The 23,380-nt window shown below is 37.3% G+C and overlaps 1 protein-coding gene across 1 annotated transcript in view; it reads left to right on the top strand.

Annotated features, from left to right (window-relative positions):
* Positions 1–23,380, top strand: part of FAM3C (FAM3 metabolism regulating signaling molecule C) — a 32,321-nt gene that overhangs the window by 6,310 nt on the left and 2,631 nt on the right. Inside the window, exons 2-9 of the mRNA XM_052790167.1 lie at positions 9,243–9,304; positions 11,986–12,090; positions 13,239–13,268; positions 13,691–13,814; positions 18,453–18,511; positions 19,956–20,006; positions 20,492–20,576; positions 23,066–23,192. Of these exons, the coding sequence (XP_052646127.1) occupies positions 9,292–9,304; positions 11,986–12,090; positions 13,239–13,268; positions 13,691–13,814; positions 18,453–18,511; positions 19,956–20,006; positions 20,492–20,576; positions 23,066–23,192 (594 nt within the window). The 5' untranslated portion in view covers positions 9,243–9,291. The remainder of the gene's footprint in view (positions 1–9,242; positions 9,305–11,985; positions 12,091–13,238; positions 13,269–13,690; positions 13,815–18,452; positions 18,512–19,955; positions 20,007–20,491; positions 20,577–23,065; positions 23,193–23,380) is intronic.

The raw sequence follows: 23,380 nt of genomic DNA, 5'->3' as shown, positions 1-23,380 counted from the left end.
GTATTAAGTACCTCAGCCTTCTCCTCATCCTTTGTCACTGTTTCCCCCCCACATCCAATAAAGGATGGAGATTCTCCTTAGCCCTCCTTTTGTTGCTAATGTATTTATAGAAACATTTTCTTATTGTCTTTTATGGCAGTAGCCAGATTAAGTTCTAGTTGGGCTTTGGCCCTTCTAATTTTCTCCCTGCATAACCTCACGACATCCTTGTAGTCCTCCTGAGTTGCGGGCCCCTTCTTCTAAAGGTCGTAAACGCTCTTTTTTCCCCTGAGTTCCAGCCAAAGGTCTCTGTTCAGCCAGGCTGGTCTTCTTCCCTGCCGGCTCATCTTTTGACACATGGGGACGGCCTGCTCCTGCATCTTTAGGATTTCCTTCTTGAAGAATGTCCAGCCTTCCTGGACTCCTTTGCCCTTCAGGACTGCCTCCCAAGGGACTCCATTCCTCTCCATTTCTGAGTGTCTTCCACCTCATCACTCACAAATGATGGCCTGTCCAGTGCTAATACGGACCAGTAGCAAGGACTTGCCCGTGCCACAGGAGCACTGTGATTCTGAGTGCATCGTGCAGCATGGAGCAGCACCGACCGCGGTCTCGTGTCTGCAATATGATCCCACTCCGCGGTGTGCCGTAGGCATAGCATGGCCTCTCTGTGCGTTGGGCCTGCTGTGCTGCTGCTACCCCTTCTCCCCAGAGCTGACGCGCGATGCTCTCTCTGCCAGGTACTTCACTCAGCCAGCGGCACGCTCTTTCTATCCTGCAAAGGGCCAAAGCCCTGCCAAAGTGCTGCCTCACGTGGGAGATGTGTGGATGAGAAGGAGCTCCGGTGGAGCGGGAGTTTCGGTATCCCTTAGAGCAAGAGGAGGGAGAGATACCCACAGTGCTCTGAGCGGTGGCTGTCACCCCGGAGTACTTTCCCCAGAGGCACATCCCAGCTTCCTGGTGAGATCAGCTTGCTACTGAGCAAAGGTTAAAACCCCTCTCCAACGTGCAGCCTTAGATCATGCTGAGCTTTTGTTCAAGAAGCTTAAATGTTTGGTAGTACCATAATATTTTTTTTGGCAGCAGTGTGTGATGGTGTCCCTTGCTACTGTTGGTACCCTTGATGCTCTCTGCCTTGCAAAGTATACAGGAGCTCCATGCCTTGCTGTGTCTGTTGTCTTGGTGTGCAGCTCTGTGACGAGGTTGATGTGGCGGTCTGTGCAGTAAATGAATCTCACTCATAAGATGATGATCTCATTCTGACAACTTAAAGCTACTATCTAGAGTCTGGTTTGCACCAGTCTCCCCTGGTGCTTGGGGAGAATAATAGTGTGGAGGAGCAAATTGGTCTTCCTGCAGTAAGCTTGGACCTATGGAGGAAGTTTTTGTAATGCTCCTTTCCTGTTCTGCTTGCTTGCTTGCTTGATAACTTTATTTAAAATGGGCCCCAGTGTGAAGTGACGCACTGTAATCATAGCCTCAAATAAATTTCTGTGGTGGTCATGTGTGGTTGTATCAAGCCATAGTAATTATATGTACGTATTGTTCTTCCAACCCATAACCTTTTTGTATGGTAGTTCTATTGAGAATTGTTTATGGGGCAGGATAAGATGCATGGTAGCGATGCATTATTTTGATAACAGGCTTGGTATTTTTTTTTATTGATACAAAGATGTGAAAGCTGTTGTACATTTGAAATGTCTACTGAATTCTGGAAACACCTTGTTTCAAGTGAGACCTGGTGATCTTGCGGATAAATATGTTGCAAAGCTTTATTTACTCCTTCCCGTCGTGGAAAGACTGAACAGACTTTGCTCTCTTATGAAATCAGGGTGGTAATTTGTTTCTTAAAAAAATATGACAGAAAACAAGTCAGTGGGTTTGAACTTTGAACAGGTGGTAATTGCAGCAGTGCTTCAGTTATGAAAGTTTGTTCATCATTTGACAGAAGAAAATGTTAAACCTCACTATTAAATCTCTATTGTGAGATTTATGTACTCTTCTGATGAAGTTGAAAAGCAAGTGGGTGAATGATGTTCAGCAATTTGTCCTTGAGGATTTTATCTATCTGAATTTCTCTGTGTGATTTTATCCAACTGTATGAAATACAGTGCTAAGATTCTCTTTAATAGGTACATCAGCAGCAATAGTACAGTTTATCTCACATAAATAGTATGGATTTTAGAGATAGTAAATTAAATCCTGTTTTTAAATATATGGACCAGTGAATTTCGTGTAATATTTGGGAAGAGTCTTCAAAGTATGGATTGGGTGCTTATGAGGTTTGGTTTTTGGGTTTTTGTTGTTGTTTTAATTGCAAAAGGAATGTGGATTGAGTTTCATTCTCAGTGGGAAGAATGCCTTAGTACTTTCGTCTCAGGCTTCCCAGGATTCAGGAAAATTTTTCTGTGTTTGAGACTGACTAGTTTGTGTGTTGCCTAAGGTGAAAGTACTGGATTGGTGCCACCACCAAAAGCTTGCATGGTCAGTGATTTGACACGTCATTTGGGAAGCATTTGTTTTGCACATCAGGTATCAAACCACTCTGGCATAATGCTGCTTCTCACGTGTATTTCCTTTCTTGGAAGTGAAACCACATAGCAGTATTTGCAACACAGGACATGCAATGGTAGCTGAATTACCTATTTTTAATTTTGGAATAAGTTTGGATTTTATTTGCTAAACTTATCTGGGTTTCATTTGCAGTTCATAGAAATAAAATAAAATCTCATTTTAACAGGCAAACACTTTGGGTCTAATTCAGTGTTGTCAGAATACCAAGCTGAATCTCACATGTATATGGAAAAATACAATTCAAGTGGAATCATTTTTGTAAGAAGTTAATAATTATACTTCATGGTAGTATTTGTCTCAAAGGAGAAAAAAAAATACATACCTGAGAGCCTGTAAGTTGTTCTGTGGGGACAAACCTTTTGCCTGTGTGGAGTTCTGCCATAACCACAAGGCATTCATATGGGCGTAGGAGTGCCTGTAGGGAACAACTACTTGGGTCACAGCCGGTGTCAGTAGAAGACACAAATGGTGCATGATTATACAATAAAATTGAACTATAGTAGTTACTTTTTTAAAAGATGCAATATTTTTCTATGTGTGCCCATCACCATTTTCAAATAAGATTAATTTTGTAAACATGGTGGAAATACTATGCATAGTCTAGCAGAAGGGTAAGCAATCATCTGGATAAGGAAATGCATCTTGTATTTGAATAAATGCTCATATTGGAAGCCTGGATTTCTACTCAGATTTAGACTTGGAATGATTTTGACTGTCTCAGCTGTTTAGTCCATGGCATGTAATTCAGGTTGGCACAACCACTGGTTTAAAACCAGAGCTCACATAAGAATAGCTAATGCTGTCCATGACATATCCAATTCACTGTGTAATTTTGAGTAGAAAAGCACTGCCGCTCTGAACTGCCTGAAAACAGCAGACTGAAATATTTATTAACAGAGGCTGGATTAAACACAATGTTGTTTCACTGATTGCATTTTACCAGGTACAAAAAGGTAAAATGGCTTTTTTTTTTTTTTTTTAAGCTGCGCTCTGACAAGAAAAAAATGCATCTGCTACTCATTGAGGAAGGCACTTTGTGCTGCAGAAGATAAACACCGTCCTAATCTGCTCATGACTCAGAAATAAAAATAAAAGCTCAAGCTTTTTTTTTTTTTTTTTCTGTTGGTACTAAGTAATTTTGAATGCTTATCTAATTCCAGTACAGTGTACTTGGTATGCTATTCATATTAACAGATAGTAAATGCAGATAAAAACAGGTATAACATTCTTGACCATTTCTGAAAGTATACAAACTTTTAAATCCTGTTTGGGGGGAAAAATTTCCCTCTGAATTCAATTCATCTCAGGCTGATACAGATTTAGTATTACATATCTGGGTACAGATTTGCATATAATGGTGTAGAAATGTGAGGTTAATATTGAAGGGGATGCTAACTCACACCTTATAGACTACCTAGGTTAAGAAAACCTGTCTCTTGTATTTTTCCAGACTTTTATGATGACTTAGTTGTCTTTTGTTTTTCAAGTTTATCCTTGTAGCTGGAAAGTTGTTTTTCTTCATCTCAATATCCACGGGTTGCTGTTTATCTATTTGTAGCTATAAAGAACAGTCCATCTTAGTACCTTTTAAAACAATTTTTGTATTACCCCTTGGAGGCAAGCGACAAAGGTATCTGTTCCTTACGACTGTCTTTGCTTTCACAGTTCTTGGAAAGCAAACGTGATTCTTTTAGCCCTTAGTTGTTTTATTTAGGTCATGTAATTGTTATCTAGATCCTTCCATTTGGGGATTATGCTTTAAGGCAGACTTAGGAAAAACTACATATGGGTCTCAGTTAAAAGTCCAGATAGCACATAGAGCAGAGTATTTTTTGTTTGTTTAGGCAGAGCAGAATAATTGCTTTTTGTTTCACACACAGCAGTCCTACTGGTACAGTTCACGACGAGCAGTTACACTTTTGCAGCAGTATCACATTGTTGACCGCAATATTAGAGAGCTGCTATAATCTCTCGGATCCTTTTCTTCATTACTGCTGCCTGGTTTGCTGCACTCAAAGTCCATTTTGAAGTGTATTACTTTCTGGTTTATTAAATATTGTTGCTGATTTGGGGACCTTTTTCTAATCTACTAATGTCAGTTTCAAAATTATCTTGGCATTCTAAATTCTTGCCTCATGTTTGCTTGGTTTTGTGTGCCCGTTTCATAAGTATAATCTACACACACTATCAAATTGCTAATGGAAATACTATTAACCTGGGAATGAAGTAGACTAATCTACGTGTTTCGTTATTATCCATAAAAACATTTATTACAATAGTATTTGAAAAACCCTTATAAACAAAAGTACGTTGCAAGTGGCCAAAGCTTTCACGCACAGTAAGCAGGGCAGAGGCTGTGCCCGAGTGATGCGTGCCCTACCTTGTGTGTCCCACGGCACCGTCTCTGGGCAGGAGTCTTGAGCAAAGCTGATAAAGAGTTGATCGAATTGAATTGCATTCAGCTCGGGACTGAAATCTGGACTTCATTCAGTGTTGCGTCAGCGTGGCAGTATTAATAAGAACTGTTTGTGTGTATGTTATCAATTGCTTTACTCACCTCAATTCAATTGCTTCTTGCACCTTGATTCTATGAAGAAATCTTGCTTGATGACTGTCATATCTAATACATGAACACAGAATGAACTCAGTCTTGGTGTGTTATAAACTTTATATCATCTAATAGAACATGACAATGATTTGCTTGGCAGGATTGTAGGCTCCTAGTTTTCCTAAATGAGGTTATAAGCTCCCTGTGTGAAGTACTTGGCAGGGTTCCTTTGAGAGACACAGGTCACTTTTAAAAGCAAGTATCTGCTGCTCTACTGATTGAACCAAGTTTTGGTATGTATCAAAATATGTGCAGTAGCTATGTGGACGTATGTACTAAATTCGTCAGATGTGTTGAGTCTGTCCTCCCCGTGCAAGTTAATTAAAAAGTGGAGCAGAGTGGGGGGGAAAGCCCTTTTCTGTCCTCTGTTTTTTTTTTACTGTACACTGCTGTTTTCTGTTTTTCTTCTACTTTTTTTAGGTTGCCCTACATATAGCATTTTGGACCGTCATGGGGCTTGCTTGGAATGGCTTTGGCACTGTAAATTGCAACATCTGGAAATTGCCCCTGCCTTGGGACAAAATACAATGCACAAGGATGGGTGGAGTAGAAAAAAAGCAACCAGTAACCTCAGCTCCCAACTGTCTTTCCACATATCCACTCCTTAGTAGTTTGCATCCAGAATAAATAACCCTTTTCTGCACAGATAGGCATGCAACTGCATGCAGGGAACTGGACAATGACATGCCAGCATTCAAAAAGGATTTATGACCTGTAACTTCTTGTCTTCTCTGGTTCAGTGAGCTGCCTACCTTTTCCTTCCTATTCTTGAGGGATTGAGCATCTCGTGTGCTCGGCTGTGCTGAAAGAGCAATTTCTGAACTTGCTAATATGGTAGCACCAGCTTCCTGCCTGTCTGCTGGTTTTCTCTTGCTTTTGTTGTTGAGTCCATCATGTTCTGCCAGTTCCGAGAGAACTTTCTACATCAGTTTAACAAAGCATTCCCTTCTTCTTTGTTTTCTACTATTCAATATTTCATAGCTTTACATACTGGAATTTTACCGTCTTGCTAGACCAGCGTGGCTGGCTGGGCTTCGTTGAAGGTTAGCATCATCGAAGCCTTATGAGAAAAATGCCCACCAGCTACTGACAAGAGGCCTGACTCTACCAGCCTGTAGACCACAACCTCTTTGTAGTTTTGTGCTCTTTATTCAGGATGTGAATATGGCTTACCGTGGTTGAAAGGTCACGAGTCTGAAGCTCAGTTGTGGTCCTATGTTCTTTGTTTTTAAATGATCCTAAAATATGCGTTGTTAGAAATTCCAAATCCATTTTTATATCACTTCTGTAATTTCAGTTATGAGGCCTAATACTAAGGATGTGGAGTAGTGGTCTGTAAGCATTCATAAGGGCTCATGGGCTGTCCTATTTTATGCCTGTTCTGTCTTGAATTAAAAAAAAAAAATTCTAAGATAATACTGCATAGGAAAAGGACTTGGCATTCATAAATTATTTGCTTGTAGCTGGAAAATGCTGTGCAAAATTCATCTGTACTGTAGCATTCCTGTGTTTATTCTCTAGATCAAAACCCCACCATTTTTTGGTATGCTGTAATTTAGGAAAAGAATCACTTTAAAAATTCCTTTCAAGATGTGGCATAACATACTCATTTTACTTTTTCTAAATCAAAAACACTTCACACAAAAAAATGCATCTTATCTGTTGTGTATTTGTTGATTGCAACAAATAATGATCACTGAGACGGGTGGATGGGGGTGCTGGGATAAAGGCATTCTGCAGTCAAGGTTGGATCATGTGATTGTTTCAGTTTCTGCTTTTTGGTTTTTCTGATATTCTTGCTTTCATGCTTCAAATTCATTATGTGGTTTTGTTTATAGTAAAACAAAAAGATGAAACTTTTTTTTCTTCAGTGCTGACTTAAAACAAGCTCATGGTTGTTCAAACTACAGATGGTGGTTATTTTAATGTTGATATATTTCTGAGGATGGGGAGGGGAGAGAAAGTAGCTTAGAATGATTCTGTTCACAGACTTTGAAATAAAATGAGTTTGTCTGCCCTGGCAGATTCTTTTTGCCTTTCTTATAAGACAGGTAAATACTAGCCTTTCACTGAAACAGGATGTTATTTATTAATATGTGTGGCTATAAATATAATGGATATATTATGTCCATAATATGCTATGAGATTTCCCTTGTAGTGCAACCTTAGCATTCAAAACATTTGTCTGCTTTTCAAACTTTGTTGATACTTATTTTCAAATTCTTACGGAGTAGAAATAAATATTTCTATACTTGTATTTGGTTTTCCTGTTTATTTCTCTGCTGACCATTTTCTTGGAAACTTTAAGCAATAGAGCACAATGGTTGTGTCTTTGGCAAAGAGGATCTGGACACAAATCACTGAACTTACAGATACTGAGTTAAGTGAAGGCAAAAGGTTGTTTGTGTAATATCAATTTTTCCTCTCTAGCATAGACCATGAGAACTACATGAGGGTTTTGGTGATCTTCTCTAAATGATTTGCATTTCCTGACTTCTAACAAGAATAGTTTTTCAAATAATTTCAAAGAGAATGTTTTTGATGGTATTCAAAATCATGGCATAGGACTGCAGTGTTAGGGATGCTGTAGCTTTTGTCATGGGGGTGTGGGATGGCTACTTGGATTAGAATTATAGTTTATTACATGTTTTCAAATTCGGCCTTAGTGTAGATGATCCAGTAAGATCCCTGAATGTCAGTAGGTTTTCTTTTGTCATATTAAATGTAAGTAGTTATGCAGCAAAATGCAAATTTGGAAATAGATTATTTTTTTTTCATTTGGAAGGGAAGTACTGATTACAGACTGCTATTTGTCTGAATGCCTCATGTATTTTTGAAAGTAACTGAGGGCTCTTTCTTATGATGGTAAGAATAGAAGAACTGAGATAGAACAGTTCAGGTAGCGTACTGTTTTCAAGCAAATTCTAATTTCAGTTTATTTAAAAAAATTTTTTTACATGCTTAATCTACTTAAATGTTGTAAAACAAATTGCCTGTTTCTAGTAGATACGTAGTGTTTCATTAGTAAAGATTACAATGTTTGCCAAACCTGATTTGCATAGATACCATGTCAGTGCTGGGGGGGGGGGGGGTGCCAAGTGGCTGTACACGGTCATCTTTGCTCTGCGCTTCTTGAATCGGGAGTAGGGGGAAACTTGAGAGAGGGGATGTCCAGGCTCAGTGCAGCGTGGGCCCACCATGGCTGAGCATGACCATGGTGCAGAGCCAGCAGTAGCCGTGGCTCTGCAGGCAGAGGGCAAGAGATTTGGTACAGCCCAGGGACAAGAGGTTGCTTGAGAAGGAGGAGGTGGTGGTAACCTTTGAGCAGAGTCTGTGTAGGTTGTGGCCCGTTTTGACTTTACATGGTGGCAAGCTCTTCTCGAGAAAAAATGTTTGGGTGCTTACATGGTGTTTGCTCATTGGCTGTGGTTTTCGGTTTGTTCTGAAATAGCCTCAGTTCTAGGGTTGGTGCTTCTGTCACCATTGGCCATCACGTGAATCTTCTGGATGCTGTATGAGTGACAAATGCATTACTACATTTCTGTAATGCATAGATTAAAGTACTAGAATAAGCTTCTTGCGGTTCCATTGAATGCAGTTTATGCAGTATCCTAAAGGCCAAAATGCTTAAATCTTTTCTCTCCAAAGCATAGTTTGCTATGTTATGTTGCCAAATAACAACTTGCATCAGAAAGTTCCTAGGACTTTGAAGCAATGCAGATGGAGTTGTTGACTTTTAGCACATAGTTTTAGGAAACCAAAGACTGCTTAGATACAGCACTGATAAATACTTATGTCACAGATTGAGGGGTTGAAAGTTGAATGGAGTTTGTAGTTGATTTGAAGAATTAAATTAATGGTTTTTCAGAACACTTTTTTCATGGAGTAACAAATGAAAGCAATACATCAGAAATCCATCTTAAATCTTATTCCCTTTAATGTGAGCTTTAAGAAGTAGGTATTCAGGACAATCATCATTAATGTTACTGGTTAGAAAATCTATGAGTTTTTTTACTGTTAACTTATCACAGAAGTGCTTATTTGGCTGTAATTACAATGATGTGCTTTTCTTTTTCCCTAGGTGGCTATTTTTAATGTGGTAGTGTCATCAGCTGGCTGAAGACTTAAACATGAGAATAGCAGGTAAGTATGCTCAGTAAAATCAGACTTTTGTCACTTGTGAAACCAGTGCTATACCTATAGACAGCACTAACAAGTTGTGACAATAAGATTGTAAAATAAATTTAACTGGTGTAATAGGCATTGCTGTTCCATTTAATTGATGTTTAATGAAAGTCATTTTGGAATTTCGGATGGTCTGAGAGCAAGCAGTTAAAACGCTTCAGCTGATCCGCAGTGACTGGTTGGGGTGCCATGACTTGACATACTTTGCTAATTTTGTAAGATGATGAAGGAATAAGGAAATGGCCAATTGATGTCTTAAGCGATTTCTTCCCTGCCTCACACCCCAACCAAAAGTGCTATGCACTGTTATAATATAGTGTCTGAAACTTTCTGAATAGTTACTGGGAGTTTGAAAGCTATAAAAGCCTTTTCATAGAGGTAAGTTGATGTAGTACAGGGTTTGAGAAACTGATTTTACTTGACAGAAGTTGTAATGGTTGTAAAAATGAGATCTTTGCTGATATAACATTACAACAAAATACTATTTTAGACGTTTCCTTGCAGTCGAATAGCCTTGCTATTGAGTTTCTGAGGCATTGCACTTTTATCAATAGTTGTAGCGTTATGTTGCAGAAAGAGCAACTGTTGGCTCTTCTAGGAGAGAATGACACCTTCTTTTCCAAGAGAGTTGCATATTAACCTTCTTAATGCGTGAAATTAGTCCTGATTTTTGTCACTACTTCTAAAGTTGTTTTATTAACTTCAATATGTATAACTGGGAGCAACTGCTAAAGTAAATCTGATAAAGAACTGGAAAATGCTGCAGTTTTTAGAAGATGGCTAAATTACCTGGAAAATGACTTTTCCAAACTTCTTTTTTTTTCTTCCATCTAACTACTTGTGTTGCTAAAACCCACAGACAAAGAATATACGGCATTTCCTATAGAATGTTTAACCTGTAGCAAACAGGCTGGTTTTGGTTCAAGTGCTAAAAGAACTTTCTAGATTTCTAACATCTCCCTTAGAGGGAGCGCTTGCAGTTCGGTTGAAAGCCTGGGGATATAGAGTGGAGGGGATGGTTAGTGCTCAGATGGAGTTCTCATTCATCTTGTCTACTATCTACTGAACCAACATGCTCTCCAAGTGCCACTTGCTACATGACACATTCCAAAATCTGGTACCATCTTGTCTTTTTAAGCAGTGTTTCTTTGAAAACCTTTTCTTCACTTCTTAACGTATGTTCAGATCATCTATTTTCTCTAGTGCTTACACGTGGTTCACTTCCCTTAAGTGCAATAATCTTTGGGAGTTCCAGCATAATATTTTTAAATTAAGTTTGCATCTGTGTTTTCTTACATAGTATGTGTGTGCCCACACACATGAAAAGGCAAAGTGGGAGAGGAAGACTGAACTACAAGCAAACAAAAAAGTTGTATCTCTCTCTTCATCTTTCTTTTCTTTTTCTATCCCTTTATCTTTTTTTAGCCTTCTGGAAGGATTGATTAATATCTCTCATCCTTCTGAAGGCTGAGTAATCTGTCTATTTTAAGGTTTTCTGAACAGCCCATCACAGCACCAGTCTGAGATCTGCAGAGTACATAAGTTTGGTTTTTTTCTGAAGGATTTATTCGGCTGGCAATTTGAGAAACAGAAGCATGCCGTAAGGTTGCTTCTTCCAAACAGTTTGACATACTGGGGTGAGACAGGAAGGCAGGATGTTGATCAGATCCCTCCTCACCTAACTTCTACTTTCAGTATTTTACAAAAAGCTAAGAGTGGAGTATTCTATAAAAATCTATTGAAAATTACGCTAAAAAATGGCGGGGTTCATGGCAGTACCACATACACCCAGGTTTCCACTTCAGATGTAAATTTCTGTGGTTATGTGCTTCCAGCTCTTCTCCCAAGCGGTAGTTTGACTGCTTGGCACTGGAGAAAGTTAGGCTTGTCAGACTTAAAGCTGCCTGAGGCTTCAACATATTAAGAGGGGAAGAGGAGAGGTACTGCTTTTTATTACTTTTTAAATTAGCTTTTTTGAGTCTTCAAACTTGCTTTTTGAAGGTCAGTAATTTAAATTTGTTGAAGAGGAGGCGCTCTTTCTTTTGGGGGGGGGGGGGTGTTTTGGGGGGTTTTTTAATGTAATGCTCAGACCTGACTGACCAAAGCAGCCAAGCTACGGTGTATGAACAGATCCCTAATCACTCAGTCTTGGCCATACATTAAAATAGAGGTAGCTCAATTTGAGGATGGGAGGGGGAGGAGTATTTGTGAAGAGTGAGGAAATGGGTACACATGGCTAAGAACAGGGAAGTGGAATGGGGGGAGGTGGGAATTTCCCCTTTGGACAGCAGCCAGTTAGATTAATTTAGTTCATTTTGTTAAGCTGGATTGTCTGTGGTTTCTCCTGGCTGCTGAGCTCAGTTGGTGTATTGTGGTGTCAGACAAGCATGAAGCTGGAGAAAGCTGAGAGCAGGGTATGTATTTGGTGTAGTAACCTGATGGACTGGTTCAGTTGCATCCTATGCTATAATGTCCATTTCTTGCAGATTACTTCTGTTTAGTGACTCCACAGACTATCATCCTGTTTCTGAGTTCTCCTTAATGTAATCTGATACACATTTCTCATGTAGTTAATTTTGGTAAACTTAATGTTACCATTTGCAGATAATTTTTTTAAACTTTTCTCTGCTTTTGAATAGGTGCTGCAAAGTTGGTAGTAGTCGTAGCAATATTTTTATTGACATTTTATGTCATATCTCAAGTGTTTGAAATAAAAATGGATGCAAACTTAGGACACATATTTGGTAAGTGATGACTTTGTTTTCTCCAGACATCTATTAATATTTACTTGAGCCATAATCAAGTATATCATATTCATTTTGCTTTGAGCTTGACTTAGGCTCTTACACTTAAGAATTCTGTATTTATTTTTAATGTGTGTACTTGTTCTTATTTTTCGTATGTATTATACATATATAATATATAATGTGTGTATTAAGTCATCTTCTGTATGAAATATTTAACCTGCTCTCTTAATCAGTTTGATTCTTTTGCCTGCCGAGTGCATAATTTTACTGCTTTTTCTGTTTACTGGTACTTACAGTCTTAGCCTGAAGTTGTAAACTAGGTGACTTGAATGATGTTTCTGGAAGTCTGCACTCTGCCTTTCTGTTGCTTAAGCAATTCAAAATTTAAGTTTTGGGTGGGCTTTTTTGCTTGCACAGGTACACTACCATGTACAATTGAATGTACAGTAATCAAAACATTTGAGATGTGCCCAGGTTCTACACAGAAAAGGATTAGCAGCTGAGGTGACTTAAAATTCAGAGTCTGTTTTAAACGAACTTTAAAGTGGCTTTTCATTAAAAAAACCCCACAATTTTAGGTACATGGATAGGGTTCATGTCATTTAACTCCAGATTACTGCAGTGTGAGCTGACATCTGAACCAGTCATCAGAGGCATCTTTAATAATTGTTGAAGAGACACAGGTGTCATTAAGTGTTACAGATGTATTGTAGGAATGTGCATGATGAGGTCACTTGTGTCTCTTCCTATCCCAAGAAAGGGAGTCATGAATGGTTGGGTTCAAATACACCCGAGTTGCAGGCTGCCAGTGTCAGGTGAAAGGATCCCCATCCTGGTGAAGCTGTAAGAAGGGAATTCATTTCACTTTAGTGCCCACACCCCCACGAATCCCTGGTGGTTTTCTATCTCCATGGATCTTGGTGTCGGTCGGAGAGTCATAAATAAAGGCAGTGCTTCTAAACATGGTTCCTGATCACTTTCATTCCTCTCCTGTGTAAAGGTTAATGTTTTTATTGGAACATAATGTTCAGATGTATTTGATACTTCATTTCAACCAACCTGTTTTTATAGGGGTACAGAAAGGTTTTAAATTTATAGGATATTTTATAGCAGACATTTTGTAAAACTTTCTTTTTGCATTTTAGCTAGATCAGCACTGGATGCAGCTGCACGCTGTGAGTATTCATATGCATGTGTTATTGCTGTGACTTGCTTTTGCTAATAACAGAAAGACTGTTGAATTTTCATAGTTAAGAAAGTCTTAATTACATTTCAAATGCAATCAGAAACTAATTTTCCTCTTTTCCTGATTTTTCTAAGTTTCGGGTAAAGTCTGTTTTTTTGCCAGCATTTCACTTGTAGTTTTGTCTTGTGGCTTTTGATGACAGTGCCAGGGCAAGCAGCAGGGTGAGAACAAGAAGTAGAATAATGAGGTACTGCAGGAACCTAGATTATTTTAAGCTGCTATGAAACTGCAGATGAGATACCGTTTGTCTTTGCTCTTTTCCTTGAATGCCTTCAGAAGACTAACTGATATTTCTCTGTTAGCCTACCCGTGGTGCTGTCTCTAAAATCCTGTTTTATTTCCTTTTGAAAGCTACAAAACCTCCAAGATACAAATGTGGGATCTCTAAAGCTTGTCCTGAAAAGCATTTTGCATTCAAAATGGCAAGTGGAGCAGCAAATGTAGTTGGACCTAAAATTTGTGTAGAAGATAATGTGTAAGTATTTTTACCTGTTGTCTCTAAGTATCTCTTTCAAATGCTGTCTTGGATCACTTTGCACACAAAATCAGTAGTTTAAATGATTCTTTGTAGGTTTTGTTTTGCCAATGGTTTGATCACATGAAAAAATTATATTGCATTATAACTTAATCTCTGATGAAGCACACATAATACGCTGCAATAAATGCAGGAATGTATGCTATTTTAATACATGCAAGATAGCTTACGCTTTATTTCAGGTTTACAGACTTAAGGATTAGTTAGACTTTGTCAAGCAGATACAAACTTGCCTCCAAGTAACTTGTTCTTATGCCTCTAATAATAATTCAGTGAACAATTGTATTTTTAAGTAGTTACTCTTGGTACTTCTAACTGAATATCATCAGCTAAAACTGTGCTGTGGAATTGTCTTTTGCAAGCATCTTTTAAACTATTTCCATAGTACCAATGTCAGAACATATTTTCCACTTCTCTTTAAAGGGTGACTTCAAAAGGGAAAAATAGTATTTTAATGATCAGTAGTTATTTAATTGTGCTGATAGTAACTACAGTTAATAAACTTAAAATAATTGTGATATGAGGAAAGGAACTGCTTAAAACACAGTTTTGAGCTTAAGTCCTGTATTTCTAATAACTGTATTTTTAACACAGTATTATCAATAATACTGTGCTTAGAGTATTTAACTGAATACCTTTCAGTAATCCCCATAATGGGAATATTAATACTTGTTTTTAGACTCTTTGTTTCTTTGCTCTTAGGTTGTTCCTGCTCGTTGTCACCCAGAGCGTGCGGCTTCGTATAACAATTTTTTTTAATATCAGTCACACTTACAAGCCTTTGCCTTCTGTTTGCATTTAAACTACTCCAGTTTAGCTGTTTCTCTGCCCGTGCTATGTTAGTACAGAGTGGTTCAGATAGCATGTACAGCGGTTACTGCTAATGAATTCTAGAGGAAATGGCAACTTCACTGTGAACAACATAACCCCATGTAATATAGTAAATAGGATAATGAATCTATAAGAGAATAAAAGTATTGGTTTACATTTTCCATCACATTAAAGTAACTCTAAGATTAGTCTTATATGATCTTAAAGAGAAGACTGTATTTTTAGCGGTAAATCTAGCAATTAAGATGTAGCGAAGTTGAAATGGGAGCTTTTTTCCCTGACAGCTAAACACGTGCAGCTTCTTTGCTTTGCATTATTAGCAGAAACATGAGCACCATTCAAATTTCAAGCCGTTCTTTTGTGAGGTTGACTTAGCTCAAGCTTCCTCGCTTGTGTAGGAGTGTGTTAGCAGTGGGACATCACAGTGTAGTCGGGGAGCATGTGCAAAGTGAGTGTGAGCTCAACCTTGGCACGTACTAACGAAAAGCTGCTAGTTTCTGCTTTCCATTCTTATCACTGATTTGCTTTATGACCTTGGACAGTCTAATCTCTCTCTCTGCATGGTATTTTGTTGATGTTAACAAAACTTGCTACCTTCTTATTCTGGTTCCTAGCTTAATATCTGTGAAGACTTAGGGTGATTCACTGATTAAAAGTTGTGGGAGTGCAAGAAATATAACTTCAGGATTATAGGGTTTGGGGTTTGGGGTTTTTTTTTTAAGTGTCTCGCTTACTGGTTAACTAAGAAGAGATTGTTGTTCCTGTCCAAAAAAAAAAAAAAAATCCTCTACTGGATATTTCACTGAAGAAAGTGATGAAAAGAAAGTAGTTGCTGGCAAGAAATCCTGTATTCTTTTAATACTAGTGTGCACCTTAGTGCACAGCTATTGGAGTCTTAAATCCAGTTTCTCGTAGCAAAAATCTTTCTGAGTTCCTTCTGAGGAGGACTTGTTATGCCTATTTAAATGTCCACTGGAAAATTTGATTAATTTTATATTATCTCCTGCTTTGCTCATAAGACGTTTGATTTCTCTTTCAAAAGCTCCCATAACTTGTGATTGTAAATTGTTGGAGGAATTCTAAAACTGATGAACGGCTGCCCTCCTGTGAGAAAACTGTCACATTACAGCCTGTAGTGTTTGAGAATTAGTGCACAAGCTATCTCAAACGTGTAAAGTAGTATCTTAGAGCTCTGAAAGAACTTATTTCCTCTTCAGTAGCTCTTTTTTTAGTGATATTTTGTGAACTCACTCCTGCAAAATGCTTTTTTCTGATTACTTTTTATTCTTCATAATTCCAAGACAAGGAAGCATGGACAAGTTTTCATAAATTGTCAATGGTATTTACAACGTAAGTTTTTTGCTGTGTATTAAACATAAGGATGGCACACAGTTTGAGAGCACTAAAGGTGCTGATATAATTCAGAATGCATTTCATTTCTCAATTTGTCTTTAATTGTATAGATATTTTGGTGTGAAACAGGAATTCTGCTGTATAGAAGTTCAGTTATAGCCTTGTTCTCCTATATTGGAAGGACATAATCCAAATTAGAAAAAACGTAACTGTAGTTGTCATCAAAATATTAAATATTGTAGTTGCTACTTCATGGCAACTTTTTTAGAAGAAGGGACGATACTGCTATACTACTTTACCAGCAACTTCTCCATGCAGTTTTACTACTTCTATTAAGAAGCCAGTTGCATGATTGTGCCACAGTAACCTTATAGTAGAATGTCGCACTACATTCCTTCAATAACTAGTCATTCATGTATTCATATTTGCAGAATTTTTTTGTTGTCTGAAATCCATTATAACTTTTGTTGTGTATGTGTGGATTTTCAGCATCTAGTCACCCCAGTATTGGATATTTTTTTGACTGGTATTTATTTACAGAGAATTTTGTAGTTAAAATAAAAGGAATTTCTTATTCTTTTTGGTAAATTAAACGTCCACTAAATTTTATATGAGCAAAGGAATATATTCAGAACTCCACTGCCCTTTTTTAATTTATGTTTTCAGTCTTTATTTGCCGTATGTTTTTATCATTTAGAACGGATGTTCAGACGTGATATGAAAATCATGTGATCAGAGAAGAAATGATCCTCCAGTGGCTAGAATGCTTCCCTACTAACCAAGTGAATTCTGCATTTCAGCAGAAAATGTCAAGTCTTCTGTTTCAGAAATTATTGAATTAGAGTTTTAATTTTAATCAGAATTTTTTGGCAGATGGTATAACTTAAAGGACTAACAGAAGAATATGGACTCTTTCATCTCTGATTACTAAGTCACTGTGCCAAGAGTTAGCATTAACTGGTAGTCTTTTACAGCCTCTCTGAACTAGCTAATACTGAGGCTGTTTGTGATAGTTGTCTATGAAATTTGACACTCCTCTAAATTTTGGCTTCTGTCTTCATCCTGGGTGCAAAAGATAGCATCAGAGAGGAAGATTTTTGTCATGCTTCTGTGATGGACCATTTCTTGTTTCAGGCCTATCACTAATAAATTAGCATGAGAAAGCTGATTTTGCAGCTGTGCGTGTAAGGATGTGGTCCTTCCGAAAAGTTGCTTAGAATGGATGTTCAGACATGACCTGAAAATCATATGATCGCAGAAGAAATGTGAGCCCCTTCCTAGAACAAGCTAGGGAGGTTAAAGAAATCCTGATCGGGATGGAATTAAAGCATCTGTTGGAGTGTGTTTGTAATTAATATGTGCACCTATGTGCTTATGCTGGCATGCTTTCTTGAATCTCAGCTGAAGACTTCTTCATTATCTTAATTTATGTAGTTGTTTCAACCCTTACTCCTATTTCTCCTTGTGTATGTTAACTCTTTTACTCCTAGCTTCAAAATGTTAATGCTGGGCTATTTGGGGCCTGGAGGCAGAACAGAGATCTCTATACAGTGCCAGTGAAAAGGGGTGAGGAGGTCCGGAAGCCGCTTCTCGCTGGAGCGGTACACCCACCGTGGCCCAAGGCAGCACAGCATCCTAGCTGACAGTTTTGACATTCCCATTAGCTCCTCTTTACAGCTCTGAAGGGCTTCCATTTCACAGTGCATCTCTTCTTTCCAGCTCCTTTGCTGCTCTGAGTTAGGCCAAGTAATTACTGTAATAGATTGTAACGGTTTTGTTGACATGTGTAACTGTACTCCAAGATTATATTAAACTTTTCTTTAAAGTCCCATCAGTGTATTAACTATTTTTCTTGGATTTAGGTTTCCTATTATAGGTACAAGTAGCTAACTGCTTTGACTTTCTTGTTTCTTAGTGGGATGCTGCAACATTAATTTTATATGCCTCTGTTCAGTTAGCTTTTAAACTCAAACACATTTTTGTTCATCATGTGCTTACAAAAAAGCTTAAAATGTTGGTTACATGACTGTGCTAAGTTCCTCAAATTATTATTTGTTTTGGGCTCTTTAACTGCAAGGAATTTTCTTAAATATATTAGTAGCACTTTAATTTTTGTGACACTTTTAATGTACACGCATACTTTGAAACCAAGATGATTAAGTGATCAAATGAAGTGGATACAACTGGGGATATTTGATCTATTGTTCTCAATTCAGTGGTGCCATAAGAGCACACAGATTAGTTCAAGGAGATTTTGCTTCATTTAAGTACTCATGAACCTGTGGTCTTTCAACTATGTATCTCTTACAATTTGATTGTTCCTATTTAAAAACCAGAAATACTTCACATCAGAAAACTGCCCTGTTAAAAATAACATTGTTTATTTTGTTTCAGTTTAATGAGTGGAGTTAAAAATAATGTTGGCAGAGGAATCAATGTGGCTTTGGTCAATGGTAAGTGACATTTTAAGTGAGCAGATTAGATTGTCTTCATTTTCAATTTGTTTCTGAAATTTAAGGTGAAATACTAAGGGATGATGAAAGGCAAGCAGGAGCAGAAAAGGAAGTATTCAGCATATTTATACTGAGATAATGTCAGATTTTGGCACTTATACCTTTTTGTTAGAAAGTAGAAAAACTCTGCATTTTTGTTTCTGAAAATGTGTAGTAAAAATAGTAATGTGCAGTGCTGTGGTGACTATCTCGGTCATCAGATAAATTCCTAATGCACATATAAAATGGAAAAAGACATGAGATGCATGCTGCTACTTTTGACTTTTTGTGTTGCCACCACTAATAAAACTTTGTAGACTAAATTCTTCTGTTGCTCTCTTTTCAGTGAAACTTAAATTTAACAATTCTGTTACTACACGGAAAGACCAGCTCATTATTTCCTAGTTTGAAGTCAGTAAATTTGATCAGTCCATATCTATAGATCTTGTCCCTAAAGACATCATGTTATGTAATTGTGTTCAGGATTCTTAACTTTCATTAAAACCAAACAAATTTACCTGTGTGTCACCTTGAAAGCTGAACTGAATGTCAGTATTCACAGACTTGTCTTTAATGTGTAAGAAGCGATTCCTTGTAGCACTGAGATAGTACTTTGTCATTTCACTGCGATATAAATTCATGTTATTTTTGGATTGTACTCAGGTTTACGTCATCTAAAGCATGACTTGAACAATACTCACCTAATCCTATTTTGCCCTCCTAAGTTGTCTCAATCTGTTCAAAACCAAATAACCTACCTGTGTATTATATAGCTGCCAGTCTTTCTCCCTGTCTTCCAAACTTTTAAATGAATGTATGTATTAAAAAGAAAACTCTACCTTCCATCAAATACTGCTTTTGTAGACAGCATAGGTAAAAAAAAAACAAAACCAAAAAAAGCTAATGAGATTGCTATATTGTCCACTTTCTTCTATTTGTTCTGGATGTTTAAATCAACTAAGAATTTCCAGTCTGTAGCAAAACATGCAGTGTAATTTTAATCTTTCTTACTTTCCATGTGGCACTAAAGGCAACCTACTGCTGTACTATCTATTTTTGCAAAAACAAGTTAAAAAAAAAAAAAGGCAAATATATGCAGTGAATTATCTTTATTGGTTTTAGAGGCTGTGGGCTTTTTGTTCTATTTTATATTCCACTTGAAGCAAAATCAGAAGTTTGCATCTTCTCTCTTTTTTTCCTCTTACCTTTTCCTGCACCTTTTCACCAACTACTATGCTGTTTAAGGAGCAATCTTCATAAAAGATAAGTTACCATAGTAATTGATTTACATGGTGTCTTCTGCAGCACTTTCTCTGAAAGAGTCATTAAGAAGAGGAGTTGGGCATGTTGTCTGTAAAATAATTTTGGCTATATTTGATGACACCAAATATTTCTCTTTCTCCAGGTAAAACAGGAGAACCATTAGACACTAAATTCTTTGACATGTGGGGAGGAGGTAGGTGCAGTCACTTTAGCTGGTTAGAGAGAAACAACTTAAATGCCTCTTTCCTTCTTTTTTTTTTTTTCCTTTTTTGTTTTTTCCCCTCCTTCTCCAGGCTCCATTTGCTGTGGCGGTTTAAGGTGATAGTTAAGGGAGTGCTTCACCTCTACCTTTGCAATTGTGAGGAGAATGCAACTTTAAAGAAACACAAATAGTTGAGGTGGGAGGGAATGGTATGGTTAATCAAACACACTTGTTCTCCTGAGTAGTTCCCACTAGTGGTTATGTCTTTACAAGATACGGATGAAACTCTTTCTATAAAATTAAAGAGTTCTGTCCTGCATTTTATCTTTCTCCCACTTAGCATCTTTTTATAAATATGTAAGAACATTTACAAATACTCTTAGAAGGAATGCCTTTGCAGGAAGGTATTGCAGGTGTTTAAATATGGAATGGTTGCTTGTTATTAAACAGTTTTTTGTGTTCTCTCTCTTTTTCAGATGTGGCACCATTTATTGAATTTCTGAAGTCCATCCAGGATGGAACGATAGTGTTAATGGGAACATATGATGATGGTGCAACCAAGTATGTCATTGATTTATATAGTAAATACTGCTTAAACTTTTAAATGCTGTTTTATACTGAAAAAAGTGCATTCTTTATCACACAATCACTTTTGATAAAGTTTTGTTCTTCCCAGATGACGGATTTGAAACTATGCTTTCAGTTTATTAGTTTTATAATGCTGATGTGATTTGGGGACAACAAGGATCAAATTAAAACTAACCAGGTGTAATGGGTTATATATGTATTTACAGAGAGGACTGTTAGGTGTATACTTTTGTGATCCCAACAACAGAGAAACAATAAATTAGATATTAAATTAGACCCTTTAGGAGAATTCCACAAGTGTTTGAAAATCTGAAAAGGCTAGACTTTAGTAGTTGACTAATTAGCAATTGCTATATCAGTAGACACAGTTGGTTTTTTTGCTTCTCTGAGAAAAGGTGTTAATGCAACAAGAAAACATAGGGCATATGGTCCGTCCAACAAACTGCTTTCTCGTAGCTCTGAAGAATATAATTGCATGTCAGGCATTGTACTTTTTTTAAACCATACCCTTATCCTCCTTGGTTCCTGAAGACCCTGTAGGTTTCTAGCTGCTCTTGTAGAATGTGGTCCACCTCTTTTTTTTTTTTTTTTTTTTTTTTTTTTTTAATGTATGCTGCCGAGGATATCTGTCTCTTTGGAGATGTGCTTGTTTTCCTATTGCTGATAGCTCATTCGGTCTTATGCTAGTAAATTCAGATATGTCCAGACATAGGAATGTGACTGTGAGAACATACTCTGGTGGCAACTGGTCAGTTCCATCCAGCACTCTTCTCAGATCAACTCCAAGACAGAGTTCAGTCGTTCCAGGGATGCAGAGACCATTCCCAATAGGCTTTGCCTGTATCCTTCCTTTTGAAGTCTGAGAGGTTACTAGTATGTGCCTCATACTTTTTGGCCTCAGTGTTTGGACTGTTCCACCCTAAAGCTATTCAATTTATTAATGTAGGCATAGCCTAAGAGGTTTTACTTCTCTTCAGGCATTATTTTCCAACCTTCCCAACTTTGGTCAGCTTTAATAGATACTAAAAATTACTGTAGAATTTGTATTGTAACCTACTCAGTTAAGTCATGCTGTAAAAGGATTGCTGTTCATAGTGAAAATTAAGAGGTGGGGGTTTTTTTTCCTTTTCCTATGTTGTTTTAATAATATTTAACTTTTTGCTAATGTGTTCTGTACCTTTTTTTCCTCTTTTGGTTCAATTTGTTATCCACAACTTGTCAGTATTTTTGATACAGGAGCAGCTTTCCTATGACAAAGTCCTGACTTTGCCATGCGCAATAATTGCAGTAAATAGTTAAGCGTCTGTACGTTCACAGGTTTTAGGAGAAGAAAGCAATTTAATGTTTCTTTATGCCAAGGCTGGATCTTCTGTCTGTTATTCTATTCATTTGTCTTATTGCTTTTCTTTTTCTCTTTTTCCCATCTTTGATGTTTTAGATAATAAGTACAGTTAGTTTCAATAATCATGTCATAGCTGATGTTTTTGAAAGCTTGTATGTAGATACAATATCAGCTAAACAAGAACGTGAATTTGGGCCATTCATGCTGACAGCCAGGAACTACTACTTATTAGTGATATTACATAATTAGCCAAAACCTTGATGTAATGGGGTTGATGGTAATCATAAATGCCAGTTCTTGAAAACAATTCAAATTGTGAAGAACCAACATATTTAAAAGATAAAGTATTTTTATTTTGATTTTTTTTTTAAATATAAGCTGCCCTAATGCTCTAGAAACTTGAAGTGTGGGTTGTGCAAATAACCTCCAAAGTACCTAATAGTTTTCATAATTTTAGCTAAAGTGAATCGTACAACTATATCTCAGTAAGTAGTAATAATCAGAAGTTGTATGTTTTGTTTAGTAAGCGGGCAAATATAGTAACTGAAAGGAAGAAATAAAGACCTGTTATTTGGACATTTTGGAATGATAATTTATCATCCTACAGAATCGTTTTCCCTTCCGTACTAAAATTATCCAAGTTGGACCTACAGGCACTGAACCGTACTGTGGGTTATGAATTTTGAATTAATTGTCCCAAGCAGACAAGAACTTCTTTCATATATTTATGTCATTCTTCTAATCTAAAATAGCTTTTACTTTATCTAGACTTCAGCTTGAGCCTGCAAACAATGTTTACTTTAAAGGTTGACTTTTTTAGTTGCTTAGAGAATTGCTAACATGACTTGAGATGTATGTATAAATTCCCACAGGAGAGGGTTCTTGGCTTTTGTTGGTGTACTGATAGGTTTGTATGCTGGTTCCTTGAGATTAAAGAGCAGTGCTCATTAGATCAGGTGATTTCAGAATTAGCCGTATCTGATTTTGAAAGATGGATCTTGCCCAATATTGACTGACTTAAACTATGTTTATCCGATTAAAGATGAATGGTCCATTGAACAATGAAAGTTCCAAGGGCATGTATTTTATTCACATATTGAGCTTCTCTGTTTTGTTCAAGGCTTAATGAGGAAGCACGGAAGCTGATCGCTGAACTAGGAAGCACATCTATTACTAACCTTGGCTTTAGAGACAACTGGGTCTTCTGTGGTGGAAAAGGAATTAAGACTAAAAGTCCATTTGAACAGGTCTGTGATTATATAACATACTGGAATTTAACAGCTTACATTAATAAAGGCTTTATAAATACCATGCATTTGTTCATGATGGGTATCTATTGCAGTAGTGGCACACAGTGTTATTTTCAAATTTATTCCTTGACTTGGCCTCCTCCTTTTGAATGTACAAAAAAGATTCTTTGGTGATTCACAAATAA

This window comes from Harpia harpyja, chromosome 6, assembly GCF_026419915.1.
Source record: "Harpia harpyja isolate bHarHar1 chromosome 6, bHarHar1 primary haplotype, whole genome shotgun sequence".
Lineage (NCBI taxonomy): Eukaryota > Metazoa > Chordata > Aves > Accipitriformes > Accipitridae > Harpia > Harpia harpyja.
Note: the sequence above shows the minus strand (reverse complement) of the source record. Positions and strands in the feature narration are given on the sequence as shown.